This window comes from Enhydra lutris, unplaced genomic scaffold, assembly GCF_002288905.1.
Source record: "Enhydra lutris kenyoni isolate GAN:26980312 unplaced genomic scaffold, ASM228890v2 scaffoldscaffold42, whole genome shotgun sequence".
Classification (NCBI taxonomy): Eukaryota; Metazoa; Chordata; class Mammalia; order Carnivora; family Mustelidae; genus Enhydra; species Enhydra lutris.
Genome location: NW_019154126.1, coordinates 6,408,909 through 6,425,291, shown reverse-complemented (window position 1 = coordinate 6,425,291; position 16,383 = coordinate 6,408,909). Strand labels below are relative to the sequence as shown.

At 37.8% G+C, this 16,383-nt stretch overlaps 1 protein-coding gene across 5 annotated transcripts in view; it reads right to left on the bottom strand.

Annotated features, from left to right (window-relative positions):
• The window catches only part of LOC111155559 (NOP2/Sun RNA methyltransferase family member 6), a 58,006-nt gene extending 46,670 nt beyond the window's left edge, over window positions 1-11,336 (bottom strand). For 2 of the 5 annotated variants that reach the window (XM_022515780.1, XM_022515781.1), the window contains exons 1-3: window positions 10,968-11,336; window positions 8,732-8,887; window positions 7,405-7,484 (exon numbers count right to left, since the gene is read on the bottom strand). In XM_022515780.1, the coding sequence (XP_022371488.1) occupies window positions 7,405-7,484; window positions 8,732-8,887; window positions 10,968-11,042 (311 nt within the window). In that variant the 5' untranslated portion in view covers window positions 11,043-11,336. Of the gene's footprint in view, window positions 1-7,404; window positions 7,485-8,731; window positions 8,888-10,967 lie in introns of those variants that run through there. The other 3 variants (XM_022515782.1, XM_022515783.1, XM_022515784.1) reach the window with 3 other exon arrangements.
• Window positions 11,337-16,383: the final 5,047 nt, after the last annotated feature.

Below are 16,383 nucleotides of genomic sequence, written 5' to 3'. Positions count from 1 at the left end.
AGATCTTTTAAAAAAAAAAAAAAAAAAAAACTAAACATTCCTTAGTTAAAAAAAAAAAAAATCTTTTACATTTCACAGCTGGCCTCTCCCAACTTCTTCAACCTCACCGTTTCACCACCCTTTCTGAAAAACCAACTAAATAGCCAAACTTCTTCACTTTGACATGAGCCAACTTGTATTTTCAGGCATCCGTACTTTTGCTTTCTCTCCACCTCACATAACCTTGACCATCTTACCCCACCAGCCTAACGCCTAAACACCTTCAAGGCTCAAATGAAATAATATCTACTTGAAAATCTTTACCAATTTCCTTTCACTCAGTCCTTCCTATTCTGTGCTCTGATGATACTTTATTAATATCTTCACTGCAGCGCCTTTTTTTTTTTTAAAGATTTTATTTATTTATTTGACAGAGATCACAAGCAGGCAGAGAGGCAGGCAGAGAGAGAGGAGGAAGCAGGCTCCCCGCCGAGCAGAGAGCCCAATGCGGGGCTCGATCCCAGGACCCCGAGATCATGACCTGAGCCAAAGGCAGCAGCTTAACCCAATGAGTCACCCAGGCGCCCCAACTGCAGCGCTTTTAACAATCTGACTCATACAAAGGTTTCCCATTGTTAAACCAATCAACTGCATTTCATTCATCTTTGTAACACCCTTGGGTCTTAGACATAGCACCAATCCAAAAAATGTCTTGGGATATAGAACCTTGCAGTTTTAAGCAGAATGTTTTTATGGGAATAACCATCTCATGGAGATGACAGAAAGACGGACTACGGAAAAAAGAGTTAACATAGCAGTCCTGAATTATTATCCTTTCTTTGGACAGCACGGTTACAAGGTTGGTCCCTGGTTGCCATCTGGGAACTCAGATTTCAGAAGGATACCCACTATTCACTGATGAGAATAGCTCACTATGCTTAAATCACCTGTACAAATATTACGGTTACAGCCAACAATGACTTTCCTTCTGAGAGGCCAGAACGTAGGCATGTGCCAGGCGGGGAGTACTTACATGACCAGATGCAAATAAAAATCCTGGACATGAGTTGCTCATGAACTTCCCTGGCTGGCAACATCTTACAGTTTGTCAAGCCTGTTCCTGAGGGAATTAAGTGTTTCCTGTGTGACTCCATCATAAGAGAATTCTGTAAGCTTTCAACTGGTTCTCCCTGTACTTTTTCCCAGGTGCCCCCTCCCTTTGCTGATTCTGCTTCAAATTACTTCACTGTAGTAAATCGTAGTCACGAGTACTACTATATGCTGAATCCTGTGAGTCATCCTAGAGTCATCAAGCCAGGGAGTGGTCTTGGGGATCCCTCAACACTAGGACTAATTGTATAAAAACATAAGATCCCAAATATGCAAGTATCAAGGTATAATTCAGCTTTGCTGAAGGGGAAAGTTTGAGGCAGCAAAGATAAAAGGAAATGTAAGAGTTGATACAGGGCCATAACACATGCTAAAAGTTTAATTTTTTTATTGCAGTATTTATAAATAAAGAAGTGAACAACATTAAAGAAAGAGGACCTTCTGATAGTACAGTAATACAGATAGGAGGGAAAAATCATATGAAGGTACTCAGATTAAGAAAAAACTAGTAAAATAGCTTTAAAAAAATGAGGTGTCTACAAATTAAAGAGTGGGATTATGAGAATGTCCCACTAAAATATATATAAAAATATAAACTTACCCATTTGGCTTTTTTTTTTTTTAAAGATTTTATTTATTTGACACAGAGTGTGAGTGAGAAAGCTCTCATTCAAGCATAAGCAGGGGGTGTGGGAATGGGAATGGGAGAAGCAGACTCCCCACTAAACAGGGAGCCTGACACGGGGCTCAATCCTGGGACCCTGGGATCAGGACCTGAGCCAAAGGCAGACGCATAACCAATTGAGCCACCCAGGCGCCCCTCAATTTGGCATTTAACTGCACATATTGGCAACTCTACACCAAATAGGAGATAATGATTATAATTTTAAGATGTTGTATATTATTGCATGCCAACAAATATTTCTTTTTCAGCAGGCCTGCCATCTGTACTTAATCAACCATTTTTGTGCAATTACTTGAACATTCTATTGCATTTACCATATTATTTCATATACACAAACAGCAATTGAAATATTAAAGTGCTGATACTAGCAAGAAAGATGAAAGATGGAAATCAAGCAGGCTGAGAGGCGCGAATCCAGCCTCATGTGGATCTCAAGAGAATTATGCTACTGGATTATTCATTGCAAATGAAAAAAGAAAATTTTTTGACCTGTTGAAAATATTTTGCTGAGATTTTTGTCAAAAAGGGAGGTACACTAATAAAAAAAAAAAGTAGAGATCTTTAAAAATTATGAATTGAATGTTGACCTAAAAAATTCTACTAGTATAAATTCAGTCCTTAGAAAATGATGTTTGGGTAGAATGTCAAAAACACGCATAACAAGAGAAGCGTGGCATTCAATTTTCTCCTAAGTTTTTCAAACAATGTTGACGTTGATACCATCAAATTCAACACTACAACCTTATGTTCAATCTCATGACATTACTAATGATAAAACCTTAAGCAATGTTAAAACAGATTTAATCAGCAAATTAAGTATCGTATTAAGTAAACTGAGGGAACCAGAATTTATGGTGAGAAATTACTTTTAAAATTGTTCATTATCTATGAATACAGTTTAACCTCTATTCGGTATTTTAAATAATTATAGGATATTGAGTTTACAGTAAAAGATCAGTAAAAGACTGAGAGTGTATTTCTTTTTCTCAAGTCTGTAGAAAGGAAGAAAGAAACAACGATCTGAGAAGGGCATGCCATTTATAATAAAACTGACCAACAGCTACATTTCCACTGAGGAGGAATAACTGTCTGACACAGAAATTTGGATCAAACCTAGTTCCTTGACAGGGTATAAATGTCTCTGAAAAGAAAATCTCACGGAGGCCTAATCAAATATTTATTACTTAGAACCTGGACTGGGGGTTCAGGTTGAGAAACGAGAATCTGAGAAGTTCTTGTTAGTGTCCCGCTCACAGCAGACACACCGGAAAGAGGAACAGGGTCATCAGCACATCTGCGCCTTCCCTGACAAATCTGGATAAACTGCCCGAAAGTAGCTAAGGGAAGGGAAAGAGCAACCAAGTTTGGTGCTCCTCACCAGACTCAACTAAGCAGAAGCTATCATTAAATCCCCATGCAAAAAAAAATGCTGAGAGCTGGAACCCTTCACAGAGAACCTCAGTCTTTATCAGCTGTGCTCACCAGAACTAGAAATGTGCCACTAGGGAAAACTCGGTGAAAGCATTTTTTAAAAACACATCTGTTTAGCTGTATAGGGACACAGTTCACACCATTCTATATCATTTTTGAGCAAACTGCATACTCGAAGAAGCTATGTGAATTCAAGTGGTTCCCTCCAGTGAGTTAGAGAAGCAGAAAGGATTCATTCAACTTGGGACCTAGACATAGATAGTAGCAAAATGAAACAAAAACAAAAACCCAAAGAAAAAAAATTTCAAATGGGTCGTTATATTTTCAAAAACAAACGACAAGGAATAACTCAAAATGGAATCTAAGAAAAACGAGATTAAAAAGTAGTGAACTGGAGGCACCCAGGTGGCTCAGTGGGTTAAAGCCTCTGCTTCCGGCTCAGGTCATGATCCCACGGTCCTGGGATTGAGCCTCGCATCAGGCTCTCTGCTCAGTGGGAAGCCTGCTTCCTCCTCTCTCTCTGCCTGCCTCTCTGCCTACTTGTGATCTCTGTCTGTCAAATAAATAAATAAAATCTTTAAAAAAAAAAAAAGTAGTGAACTGGAAAATAAACGATAAGAAAGTCTCAGAAATAAGAGAGAACACGACAGGCTTGAGACTATTTTTAGAAAGGCCTGCTTGTAAGATCAGCCCTTGGCTGGCATCTGCAATCGTGACTGGGAAACAGTTCCCAGGACTGACTGAAAACCTTCTGTAGTTAAGAGTGGATTATTGTTTCTAAATGTTTGTAAAAGCAATGTGCTTTGTTCTGAACACCTGTTCTCCTTTCCAGAGGCTGAAATTTTGGTGTATGCAGGGCAGAGGGCGCCAACATGACCAGCACCCAAAAAAACACTTGCCACTGAGTCTCTAATAAGCTTCCCTCCTAGACATCTATTTAAATCTTGTCAAAATTCATTGCTAGAAGAATTAAGCATGTCCTAGTAACTCCACGGGAGAGAGGTCTCTTGGAAGCTTGTGCCTGGCTTCCTCCAGGCTTTGCCGCATGTACCCTTCCCTTTGCAGTTTTTTGTGTCCTTTCTTGTAATAAATATTCACCATGAGCACAACTACATGATGAGTCCTGTGAGTCCTTCTAGCCAATCACCAAACCTGGGGGCTGTCTTGGGGTACCCCAACACAGGGGGTATCTGCACTGGAAATCCAACCTATAGCCCTAGTGGGATTTTAAGATTTTATTTATTCATTTGCAAGATAGAGTGCACGTGAGCAAGTACATGAGCACAGGGTGAAGGGAGAAGGAGAAACAGACTGTCCAAAGAGCAGGGAGTCCTACAGGGGGTTCATGGGGCTTGATCCCAAACGTGAGCTGGAAGCACTTAACTGACTGAGCCACCCAGGCGCCCCCTAGTGTTCTTATACAGAATACAGAAAAATATGATACTGAAAGACTCCCAACTAAAGAGTTACACTGTTTATATCCTAACAAGCTATATCCTAACCCAGTTTCTAAAGTTCAGTGATGTAGAAGATCTCCAAGCAAAAATTAAGATGCTGTTCACTGGGGCCTCTGATTTTTTTCACAGCAACACTTGATGACATAACATTCCAAAAGCAATGTCTACAAAGTGCTAAGGGAAATAATAATAGGACCTGAAAGTACTATAATTGGCCGATCTATTGTTTAAATATAAAGGCAACAGGCAATTCTGAAGCAAGAGTGTAAATACTTTGGAGATGAGAATACTTACTTTGGAGATGGGAAACAGGTGCTGCAGACCTGATAAATGACTAAGGTCACCAACCAAGAGTAATCAAGATTTGGAACTCAGGAATGAACTATTAGGACTAAAAGTAAGCACAGCATTCATTTGAATTGTGCTTCTAGAATAACAATGTTATAAGCCTGTGCAATGCTTAAAGAACACACACAGTAAATAAAAATTGGCTGGTGGGATAAAATTTTAGGGGATAAAATTTAAGTGTAAGATTTTTAAAAAATTAAGTGTAAGAATTTCCTCACTTTTCATAATGGAAAGGAATATAATAATAATAGTGATAATGAGTTTTAAAAACAAAAAAGAACTGATTTGCTCCTTTTAGAAGTGAATAGTAGGTATGCAAATCTATAATCCTAAATGATTTTTGAACTTTCCTGTCATAACCCATCATTTATGTCTTATAATTCACTAACGTTCTAATGAGTGTCTAGAACACTACAAAGAATAGGATAAAAGGGTACTAAGTTCAGAAAATAAAGTTAAATCATCTAAATACTTCAAAAGAACTAGCATGGCCAGTATTAGTGAGAATGAAAGATTGAGACTCTCTCATATACTGCTAGAAACATTAAATGGTAAAACTTTATAGAAAGCATTGTCTCAAACTAAAATATGCACAGTCCAATGAACCAATGATTCTATGCTGTACCAGTTTATCCTGTAGACCTGCTTATGCAAGTTTACAAAGAAACATCCTTAGAATATTTACTGTTGGTAATAATGAAAAACAGGAAAAAAATAAATGCCTATTTATATTACAGGGATGAATAAATGTTTTAAAAGTATGCACATATTAAAAAGAATGAAATAGGGCCAACTGGGTGGCTCAGTTGGTTAAGTGTCTGCCTTTGGCTCAGGTCATGATCCCAGGCTCCTGGCACTGAGCCCAGAGTTCAGCTCTCACTATGGGGAGCCTGCTTCTGCTTCTCCTCTGCTCCACAAACCATTCATGTGCTATCTCGCAAATAAATAAAATATTTTTTAAAAAATAAAGGGGCACCTTAGTGGGTCAAGCCTCTGCCTTCGGCTCAGGTCACGATCTCAGGGTCCTGAGATCAAGCCCCGCATCTCATCGAGCTCTCTGCTCAGCAGGGAGCCTGCTCCCCCGCCCCCTGCTCTCTCTCTGCCTGCCTCTCTGCCTACTTGTGATCTCTCTCTCCCTGTGTCAAATAAATAAATAAAATCTTTAAAAAACATAAAATAAATAAATAAATAAATAAAAAGAATGAAATGAATTATATAGTATTAGGGAGAATTATGGACTTCTACCTTGATCGGGATAGGTCTTGGCTACACAGCTGTACAAATGTGGGGAAATCCAGCAAATAGTACACTTAATTAAAGTCTCTTCATTTCACAGAGTCTACAGAGTTCATCTTAAAAAACAGAATAAGGAACTCACAAAATCTTTTTTTAATTGCCAAAGGAATACATGCTTATAGTAAAAATAACACAGAAATGTTACAAGAAACGTTACACAGAAAATCTCTTACCCCTTCTCTCCCAATCCAAACTCTTCAGAGTTAACCACTCAAAATTAACCTCTATTAATAGCCGGGTATGTTAAAGTCTTTGGACCTTTTTCTGTATATAAGTAAATATACATAAATGTGTAGTTGTTTTTTGTAACTGCAAAAAAAAGTGTAATTATCCCATACATAACAATCTCTTTTTGATACTTAATTGTGACTATCTTCTCTTACTGGTACATATAACTCTTCCTCATTAAAGTCCATATAATATTCCACTGGACGATAAACCATAATTTACTGAACTACGGCTTTACTGACCACTAAATTACTCTCAAGCTTTAACAAAATGAACATTTTTCTATTTAATAACTTTCTTAGGGGTATAAAAAATTAAACCACAATTAGGGATTCAAAAATATTCCTTGGAAGTTGAACGCCCATTATTCCCATTAAAATATGAAAGTTCCCCCCCACCGGTTTTCAAACATATGCCTTCCAAATACATAAATGAGAACAATGCCTGTTCTACTCATAGAACATACATAGTAAATCAAAGTAACTGTGAATTAATGAATAAAATTTTACAAACACATTAACTAGGAAAGCAGGAAAAATGTTGTTATGTATTTTTGTGGCAGCTCAAAAAAAGTTTTAAATTAGCCTTGGAACCTCTTAATACATATAAGTAAACAAATGAAGTTTCTTACTAAGTAGGAGGAAAAGCCACCAATCACTGCACCAAATGGACTCAAAGGCATTACTTTCAAGGTATCTGGACCCATTCCTACTCTTTTATAATATCTTCTAAGACAAAATACGAAGTTGCATTTATGAATTTGTGAATTGTCTGTCTATATGAAATTGCTAATAATAGAGAAACAGTAAGAAAAAAAACCTATGACAATTTTTTAGAAAAATTTCATTTGAAAATAAAATAATTACAAACCTAGGTCCAATAACAGGAATAAGTAAGACATCCTGAAGGTCTGGATGTTGAAGAATAGGAACATTTAATCCATTAAACTGCTGTTAAAAATAAACAGAATTATGAAGCCATCAATATAATTGATAGATTTCAATTTACAGTTCTTTTCATTGTCATTACCTAGCAGAGCATGAAGCTTGGTTTAGGATATTCTTACTTTATTCCACATAATACTATAAAAGACAAAGACTTCAAAACAATTATGTTTTCTCTGTGCTTTATTCTGAAGTATCTCGATTTCTTTATAAGGTTCAATTTTGTTTACAGTTTGGCTTTATAAAGACAACCAATGTTTACCCTAGGTGACTTATTTTGAAAACACATAACCAATATAGAATTGCACATCGTACTCTTTTAAGGAAACATTCTGAATAGGACATTAAGGTTTGAGATTATTAAATACTATTTATTAAACACCACCAATACTGAATGCCATGTCAGTTTTGCTAAGGGAAATAAATGCTTTTTGGCAAAAGTTCAGGGTTTTCAGTATCCTCTATCATACTTGGTCTTCAAACTGGAAATGGGTGCATGACCAGGAGTGTAGGTGTCAAGGCCAGCTCACACAGTCTCAGGAGAACCAACTATGTGCATCTCTGTCCAATTTCAAGGTCACACTGGTAGCTTGAAATTGACAGCAGTGGGAGTATTTACACCACTGAAATCAGCAAATGCTACTAAGGGTTGTTTTTCTCAGAAAGTGGGTTTTTCAATATGTACCAGAACACTACTATTGCAGAAGAAAATAACTGGGCATTGCACTCATCAGAATAAAGAGCAGAATAGTGGAAGGGATAGCAAGGATACTACAGTCTAAGGGGAGCAACATGCAAGTATTTCAGAACAAGTCTCGGCCATGTAGGCCAGGAACTCTAAATCATGAATTTTCACATACTCTATGAAAGAATAGTAACAATAATAGGTATTTCCATTGCCCTGTGGCATCCATATACTACCTAGAAAAACTCTTAAAAATCAATTTATTTCCAAGTTGATGAGGGAAAAAATTTGTATTTTAGCAATCTGTATTTCTACCATATCAAGAACTCTCCTGACTTTTGCTTCTTCCAGGCCAAGGAGATTTCAGACCAACCTTACCTAACAGATGGCTACTAAGAAATCTGAAATGTAGGGGTGCCTGGGCGGCCCAGTCAGTTAAGCGTCCACTCAGGTCATGGTCCTGGAGTCCTTGGATCGGGCTCCCTGATGGAGAGCAACATTCTACAACAATCCACAAGACTGTAGAAATGCAATTATGGATATAATGACATAGAAAATTTGCGCATACCTTCTGAAGTTCATCAAACAACAGATCTTTCACATGTTGCACGGAGGCTAGGTGTGTATTTACTCTTACTGTTGTGAATGATGGAGGATGTGACAAGCGATTTAACAGAGTTTCAAATTTCCTTTCTGCTTCTTGTTTTCCAAAGGCAGATACAACCTGAAAAGAGGAAAACAACACGTTAATGTTTCAATGTCACTATAAGAATTAACTAAAAATATTAAGTAGATTATGCATACCCGACTAATGAAACATCTTTCAGCAATTGTTCAGTTCCATTTCATTTTGCTATATTAGTTGCATGTTAGTAACACTAACCGAATGTAATACTTCACAGGGTTTTGGGGTTTAATAGTGGTAATAAACACCTAACAAAATGCCCAACATAAAGAGCTTGGAAAAAACTGCCTCAACTTCAAAGCATTATTAACATTTTGAACATATTAATGTCTGCTATGCTTATTCATATAAATTCATGATTTTATTCTATTTATAATATACCAAATATTATATCGTTCTGTAGAGCTACTTACTTGCTAGCCTCATACCTAGAACAAATTCATTAGCAGCCTTTGAAAACACCAATATTTGAATACTGATACTGATATTGATACTGTCATCTAAAGGTCATCCACATCAGCTTTCGAATATGGTATTTTTAAATGTAACAAATATCACCCAAAAAGACAGGTAGCAAAGATAACCTGTCAGAAATGGAGGTTTAAAGATAAAAACAAAAACAAAAACCAAGTCCACCTGTGATTAACTGAAGCTTTGGGAGACACGTATTTTCCCATTTTCGTCATCTTTGTACCTGCTTCACAGCATCTTCTTAAACTACCTGCCAGCATACTCATCCACCAGCCTCAAAGTATTAGTACTTTCTCAAGTTTAGTTTGTTTTTATTAAAACTGAATATACCTTTACTTCCAATACTTATACGAAGGAATGGTTTTTTCTAAAATCATTTACAGTTAGCGGGCTTGAGACAGAGATGGTGTCAGAGACAGACATTTGGATCTTCTATAATACAATATTTACCATTTTAAAAATAGTTAAGAAAAATTGCTGAATGTCTCTATTTCTCTTAATATGCTCCTTAGATTTTTAGTTCTTTGAAGTCAAGAGAAGGTATTCTCTCTTTCCATACTCTCTAATCCCTTAATCTAATCTTTGGAAATAAAACGTAGAAATCAAATCTAAGAAGTCATAGACAGCTTCAGTAGTATCTTCATACACGAATCACATTTAAGTCTTACATTTTACTCTGAATAAGAAAAGCAAAGATTTAGAAAATACAAAGTTGCCTAGAGGCACGAAGTAAAATGTAAAGAGCACAAGCCTGACAAAGACAACATTCACTGAGGACTTCTGTGCCAGCTACTGCTCACACTACGTGGAATGAATATTTGTTGAGGACTAATGTACCAGAACAATACCAGCTGCATTCACTTACGGTTTATATTTTAAAATAACTGTGTAAGGTAAATATTTTTTAACATCCTCAGTTTCCACAGAAAAGGATATCAAGGTTAAACGGTATGAAATAATTTACTCAAAGCACAGGGACACCCATCAAGGACCTGGGATGCCAAATCTGTATTTTTTCACTGTATCTGAGCTCTTCAGCTTCAGATTTCAGCCCTCTTATTTGATAGCGGTGTCAATCTGGGTCAGCTACAGGACTCTTTGGACCCTCAGCTCTCTCACCCACTAAAATGCAGAAGAAATCTCTACCCCCCCCCAAAAAAAAGAAATTGCTAATATTAAGATGTAAAGGTCTGCAAATCAGCTAGCACAACTAGTGGCATTTAAGAGGCATTAACACATTATAATATCCCTTTCACCTGAGAACCACAGCAAGCGCTCTAAGAACACGGGTGTATCTTCTCCACTGGACTTAAATTCTAGAGAACAGTAATCTTTTCTCCTCATTCTTGTAACCCCTTCAGTGCCATGCCTACTGACACACACATAACCGCTCTTTTCCCTTCCCTTCTGTTCACATTCGTTAAGTGTTGAAACGTAGACCTCATTCACCTCCTACCTCGAAAGCATTAAATGCCCGCAAGAAGATACTGGCAGTTTTCACATTCCAAAAAGAGTAATAAGAAACAACCGTGTAAAGATTAGGTCTCGCTTTAGGCTTTTTTGGTTTTTCTTTTTTCTTTTTTTCCTATTTCTTCAGCGTGTGTAAACATTGAATTTTTGCAAGCATCATATAACAGGTTTGACCTACCTCCTTATTCACAAAACCCTCTTTCAGATACTTTTCAACCTCATGTCTCAACGATATTTTAGGGAACATGGACATTTTCCCTATTGTTTTGTCCTCCAAGAAAAATGTGGGAAAACGGTGACTTTTCTCTTTCCGAATTAACAGTGAGCAGCGTCTTGGCAATGGGTAACCACCCACAGGCGCCGGGACCACCAGATGGCCGGGAAAATCGCGCCGCTCTTTCCAAGTTAAACTCGGGATTGCGGAGGTACATCCACGCTTTCTCAGGCATTGCCAGTTTAGAGCGGCTTCCTCGCCTCCACCATACTCGTCTCTGGTGCTTCTTGAGAGACGCTCAAGGAAATCACTGTGAGGTCATGTCCCCCGGGTGGCAGAGAATACACAGGTTAAAAAAGAAAAAAAAGAAAAAATTGACAATCCAATCCGTTGTGACCTGGCCTAGAAAACAGACTGACTTCAGACTTCTGTTCACTCACGTTCAGCCTTCAGACCTCGTTTCAAAACCGCGCCCCCAATTTCCCTGCTGAAAGCCGCTTCCGGCTTACGTCACTTCCGGCAACGCGTCCCACCCTCCCCGGTTCCCCAATCCGCAACCGCGAACTGCCATACGTCAGGTCGCCGGAGTTTCTGAGGTGTGCTGGCGGCCGCTCCACGTGTGGGTGGTTTTCTGGACTCCTGAGGAGGGGAGGGAGGCCGCATGGGTGGCCTGCCTGATTTAGCGTCTGGGGTGGGTTCCAGGAGAAAGGAGGAAATGGTGTGGATGAAATCGAAGTGGCTTGAGTAAACTGGAGGTCTAGTTAGTTCACCTGCCTGTTGACCTCCAACGGAAGGAGGAAGCCAGAGTTTATTTGAACGTAAAGCCGCCCTTTGATTCAGACACCTGTCCCTCGGTGGCGTACTCATCTACTTGAGCTGTGAATGATCGCCGTTATTTAAATTTCTGAAAGCTGGGTTAATGGTGTGTTAATACCCATTAATGAGCAGTTAAAACTAAAAAAAAAAAAAAAAAAAAAAAACGCATATTCAAAATTAGTTGAATGAGGCTAACGGTTATCTGTATTATAGTTGAGTTGCACTTTAAGGCTCCGAGACTCTTACCCTAATTTATGTGTTACAGATGAAGGTAAAGATTCAAAAGAAGATGCATAACGAAAGTCAGGCATTTTATGATTGAATACGAAACTAAAAATAATTGTCTCTTTGTCTTAGGTTTTTGTTTTTGCAGCTCATGGTGTTAACTGTAGGAAAAGGTTTTTTCTAAATCTCACACAGAGGTGTTTAAAAAGTGCAGTTACTTTGTATGATACGCTGACCAGTTCCTGTATTTTAACTTACAGCCACACAACAACCCTGTAATGTGGTTATATCCCTTTTATGAAAGAGTGAAACGGCTCCCACAGCTGAAATAAGTCTGTAGCCTCACAGAAAGAAAATAAAGACCACAGCCACCTGCCTTCTAAGTACCAACTCTTTTCACTATGCCATGCTTCTCCAGTAGGTTGATGGCATGCTTCCATGGCAAAATCATTAAAAGTGATCAGGAAGATGTCAAGGGGCCTCTGGATGGGTAGGCCGGTAAGCCTCCGTCTCATGGTTTCCTCTTAGGTCCTCATCTCACCGTCCAGGTTGAGGTCTGCATTGGAGTCTGTCAGCCCAGAGTCTTCTTAAGACTCCCTTTCCCTCTCCCCCTGCTCCTCCCCACTGTGTGCATGCTCTCTCCCACTCTACAAAAAATAAATAAATCTAAAAAAACAAGAAACAAAAAAAAACCGTGATTAGGAAAATACCTAGATCAGGCATTTCCAAAGGAATTTTTTTTTAAGATTTTATTGATTTGACACTCGAGAAAGATCACAAGTAGGCAGAGAGGCAGGCAGAGAGAGAGGAAGGGAAGCAGGCTTGCAGCTGAGCAGAGCCCGTTGTAGGGCTCGATCCCAGGAGACCTGAGCCAAAGGCAGAGGCTTTAACCCACTGAGCCACCCAGGCGCCCCTCCAAGGGAATTTTTGCAGCCTCAACATTTTGCCCATGGCACCAATAATGGTTGGAATCTGTATTTAGGAGAAAAGGGAGAAGAAGGAACAAGTTGGACTACATTGTAAATTCCATGAGGGTAGACTTAATCTCATCATTGCATACCCATTGCCTTAACATGTAATAGGCACTTAAGCGTTAAATGACTAGGTGAACAGATAGATGGGTATCTATGTGAACTAGAGAAAGAAAGTGCTGATAAAGCATGTATATGCTGGAAATTAGTTCACTAATTAAGCACACATGAAGAGTGCTGAGCACAATTAGACTGTTCCTGTCTAGAACGCTATTGTAGTGACAGTTATGTTGACAAAGAGACCTCTTGGTGTTCCAGGGTTGGGTTCAAGAAAAGTGTATTACAAATCTGAAGTTAGCATAGTGCAAACTGTCCAAACAAAGGAGATTTCTATAGGAATACACCCTATAAGGGTCATTTAGGTTGTATTTTCTCAGTGGAGCGATATGGCCCCCAATGTGGTGGAGCAAAAAAAAAATCTTAGATATAATCTTAAATCTCAGTTTATGGTGCTCCAAAGTTAACCTTATCAAAAAAAAAAATCCAAAATATTTACTTTCATGAAGAAGGTATGAGAGGATTAGGGGAAAAAGGTCTAGGAAAGATGGAAACCTTCGATCTCAGCTCATCTGGAGACTAAAGTCAAAGTGGAGATAATCTTAAATGCATTGGAGAGTTGGTTTTTAAAGAGTAAATTCAGTTCCTATTTGGCAGAACATGCCGTCCATGGTTCCCTTGGTTCAAGCCATGCAGGCAATTTATCTTAGCTAACAGTAACAAATTGAATTCAATACCTGCTGTAGGCAATTCTTCTAAGTATTTTCAGAGGTTAGTTGATAATTAGTTCCTTCTAAGAAATAGATATAGTTTGTTGTTTTTAATTCCCTAGTTCAATGTTTCATTTTTCCTTGAAATTTTAATTTGTTTTGCTCTAAATACATTATACTTTTATCTTTTTTCTTAAAATCTGTTGCATTGGCATTCCATTTTAGTTAAAGGAAGTTATTTCCAGTTAACACTTAAGAAAATAAGTTATAATCCTAACACTAGTATTATATTTCTTTTTTGTGACTTTTTTCTTATTTCACAAATTCAAAATATATTTATACTCAAGTAGTAACATTTCATAGAACTGTGTTTCCTTCTTTGGATCTTTTGAAATTAGTTTTAAAAAAAATTAAAGGGATGTTTTCAGGAAAAAAAATGAATAGAAGTGTTTTAAGTGCTATATTTAAAAAGTATATTACTCAAAATTCTCTAATTTGATTAAATTCTTAACAAGTGTTCCTACTACATATAATACAAATGTACAATATGAACTAAAGTGTATCTTTTCTAAAAAATAATTATGGTATATTAGTGCGATTTCTGTTCAGATGATTCACAGCTATATTTTGTTAATTATTTTTTTAGTTGTGACTAGTTTTCTTTCCTTCCAGTCAGTAAAAATTTCAAATTCCTAAATCTACAAATAATATTTTCTAATGTAAAAAATATTTTTAAAATATTACAACAGTCCTGTTGTCAGGTAAATTGTAGAAGAGACGATAAAAATTAGAACAGTTCTTCAACATAAAAGTTTCAAATATTTTGGGGCACCCGGCTGGCTCAGTTGGCAGAGCATACAATTCTTGATCTCGGGGTTGTTAGAGCCCCACATTGGGTGTAGAAATTTACTTCAAAAAAAAAATGTTTCAGACACTTTTGAAAGAGTAGAATCAATAGAAATATTAAATGTCCTGCTCAAATATATTCATTCCACTTAATTAAAAGTGAAACAATGGGGCACCTCGGTGGCTCAGTCGTTAGACATATGCCTTGGACTCAAGCCCATTGGGCTCTAAGCTCCTCAGGGAGCCTGCTTCTCCCTCTCCCCCTCCCCCTGCTTGTGTTTCCTCTCTTGCTGTGTCTCTTGCTGTCAAATAAGTAAATAAAATCTTAAAAAAACTAAAAGTGAAAAAATACTCCCAATTTACTTTCTAAAGTATCATTAGACCATCATAAAAATATTTAAGAAATATGTAATTTTTTGGCTTCAAAGATCTGCAAAAAAAAAACTGCTTTATTTCAGAAACTGTTTATTGGAAATCTGAAACCCAGAAAAAAAAAATAGAATGTGGTTTATATATATGTCTAACAATTGAAGAAGCTAACTTACAGAATGTAAAGTTTTTTTTTTAATATAAATAATGAAACTGGGACTAGAAATGTCCCTTCGAGCCTCTGTTTACCCAAGCACAAAATCATCTATATTTGAGCCAATTCATGGTTCTGAAAGATAAACTAATTTATGTAGTCTCAGCACATACTTTTTCCTCCTTGTGGGAGGTTGGTTATAACTTGTCTTTAATGTCAGAAAATTGGAGCACATTATCCCATTTATGTCCTAAAGGTCTTTGAATCATCACCCTGGGAGGACTTCATAAGTCATACACTTCTCTTTGTAAAGGTAATAAAATAGTCTAGCATATTAAAAGGCCGCTCTTGCCTGGGTTAAAATCTACCACTTGACCAAAGTCCATAGCTTTTCAATTAAGTTCTCTCCTTAACTGTGAATTAAGCTTCATCCCAGGCTGTGAAGCTTTTGAAATTTGTTGGTGCTTCAAACTTAACCTTATCAAAAAAACATGGAACCTAACCTGGAAAAGAAAGCAGAATTGTGTAATAGCGTTGTACCATGACAGATGGTAGCCACACCTGCGGTGAGCATGGCATGATAGCGATGTTGACTCACTATGTTGTACATCTGAAACCAATGTAACATTGTGTCAACTATCCTCAAATAAAATTAAAAGTTAAATTATAAAGCGGAATGGACGCAGGTAGGGGATTAGCTCTTGGATTTAAAAGGTTAGCTGAGTAATAAATCAATTACAGCCGCAGCCAGTTCCTTCTAAGGAATATTAGATACATATTTTCTTAATTGCCTAATTCGACCTTTTCCCTTGAAATTTCAGTTTCTTTGCTCTAGGTAGAACATGTTTTCCCCTCTATTTTGTTGAACTGAAGAGATTACTGGGATCCCATTTTAGTTAAAGGAAGTTATTTCATTTCGTGTTATTTGGGCTCCATGAAAATTCGAATGCATGGCAAAACTTGGAGGCTTTAAGTTAATCACATAACTTAACTCCGTGGCTACCGGCATTCCATGGATCGTCTCCCATTAATTCTATTTCGAATCACCACGGAACCCCAAGCCTGCCTGCCTGCCCAGGGGTGACAGTTGAAGGAGAAACACCCCTCACTTTTCTGCGGTAACAGGGCAGCAAACGGCGGCTATTCGGTGGGAAGAACTGCAGTTGCCCCTAGGTTTTGAGGGGACAGGGGCGCACCTGCTCAAAAACAGAGACTCAAGAACCGGAACGTGG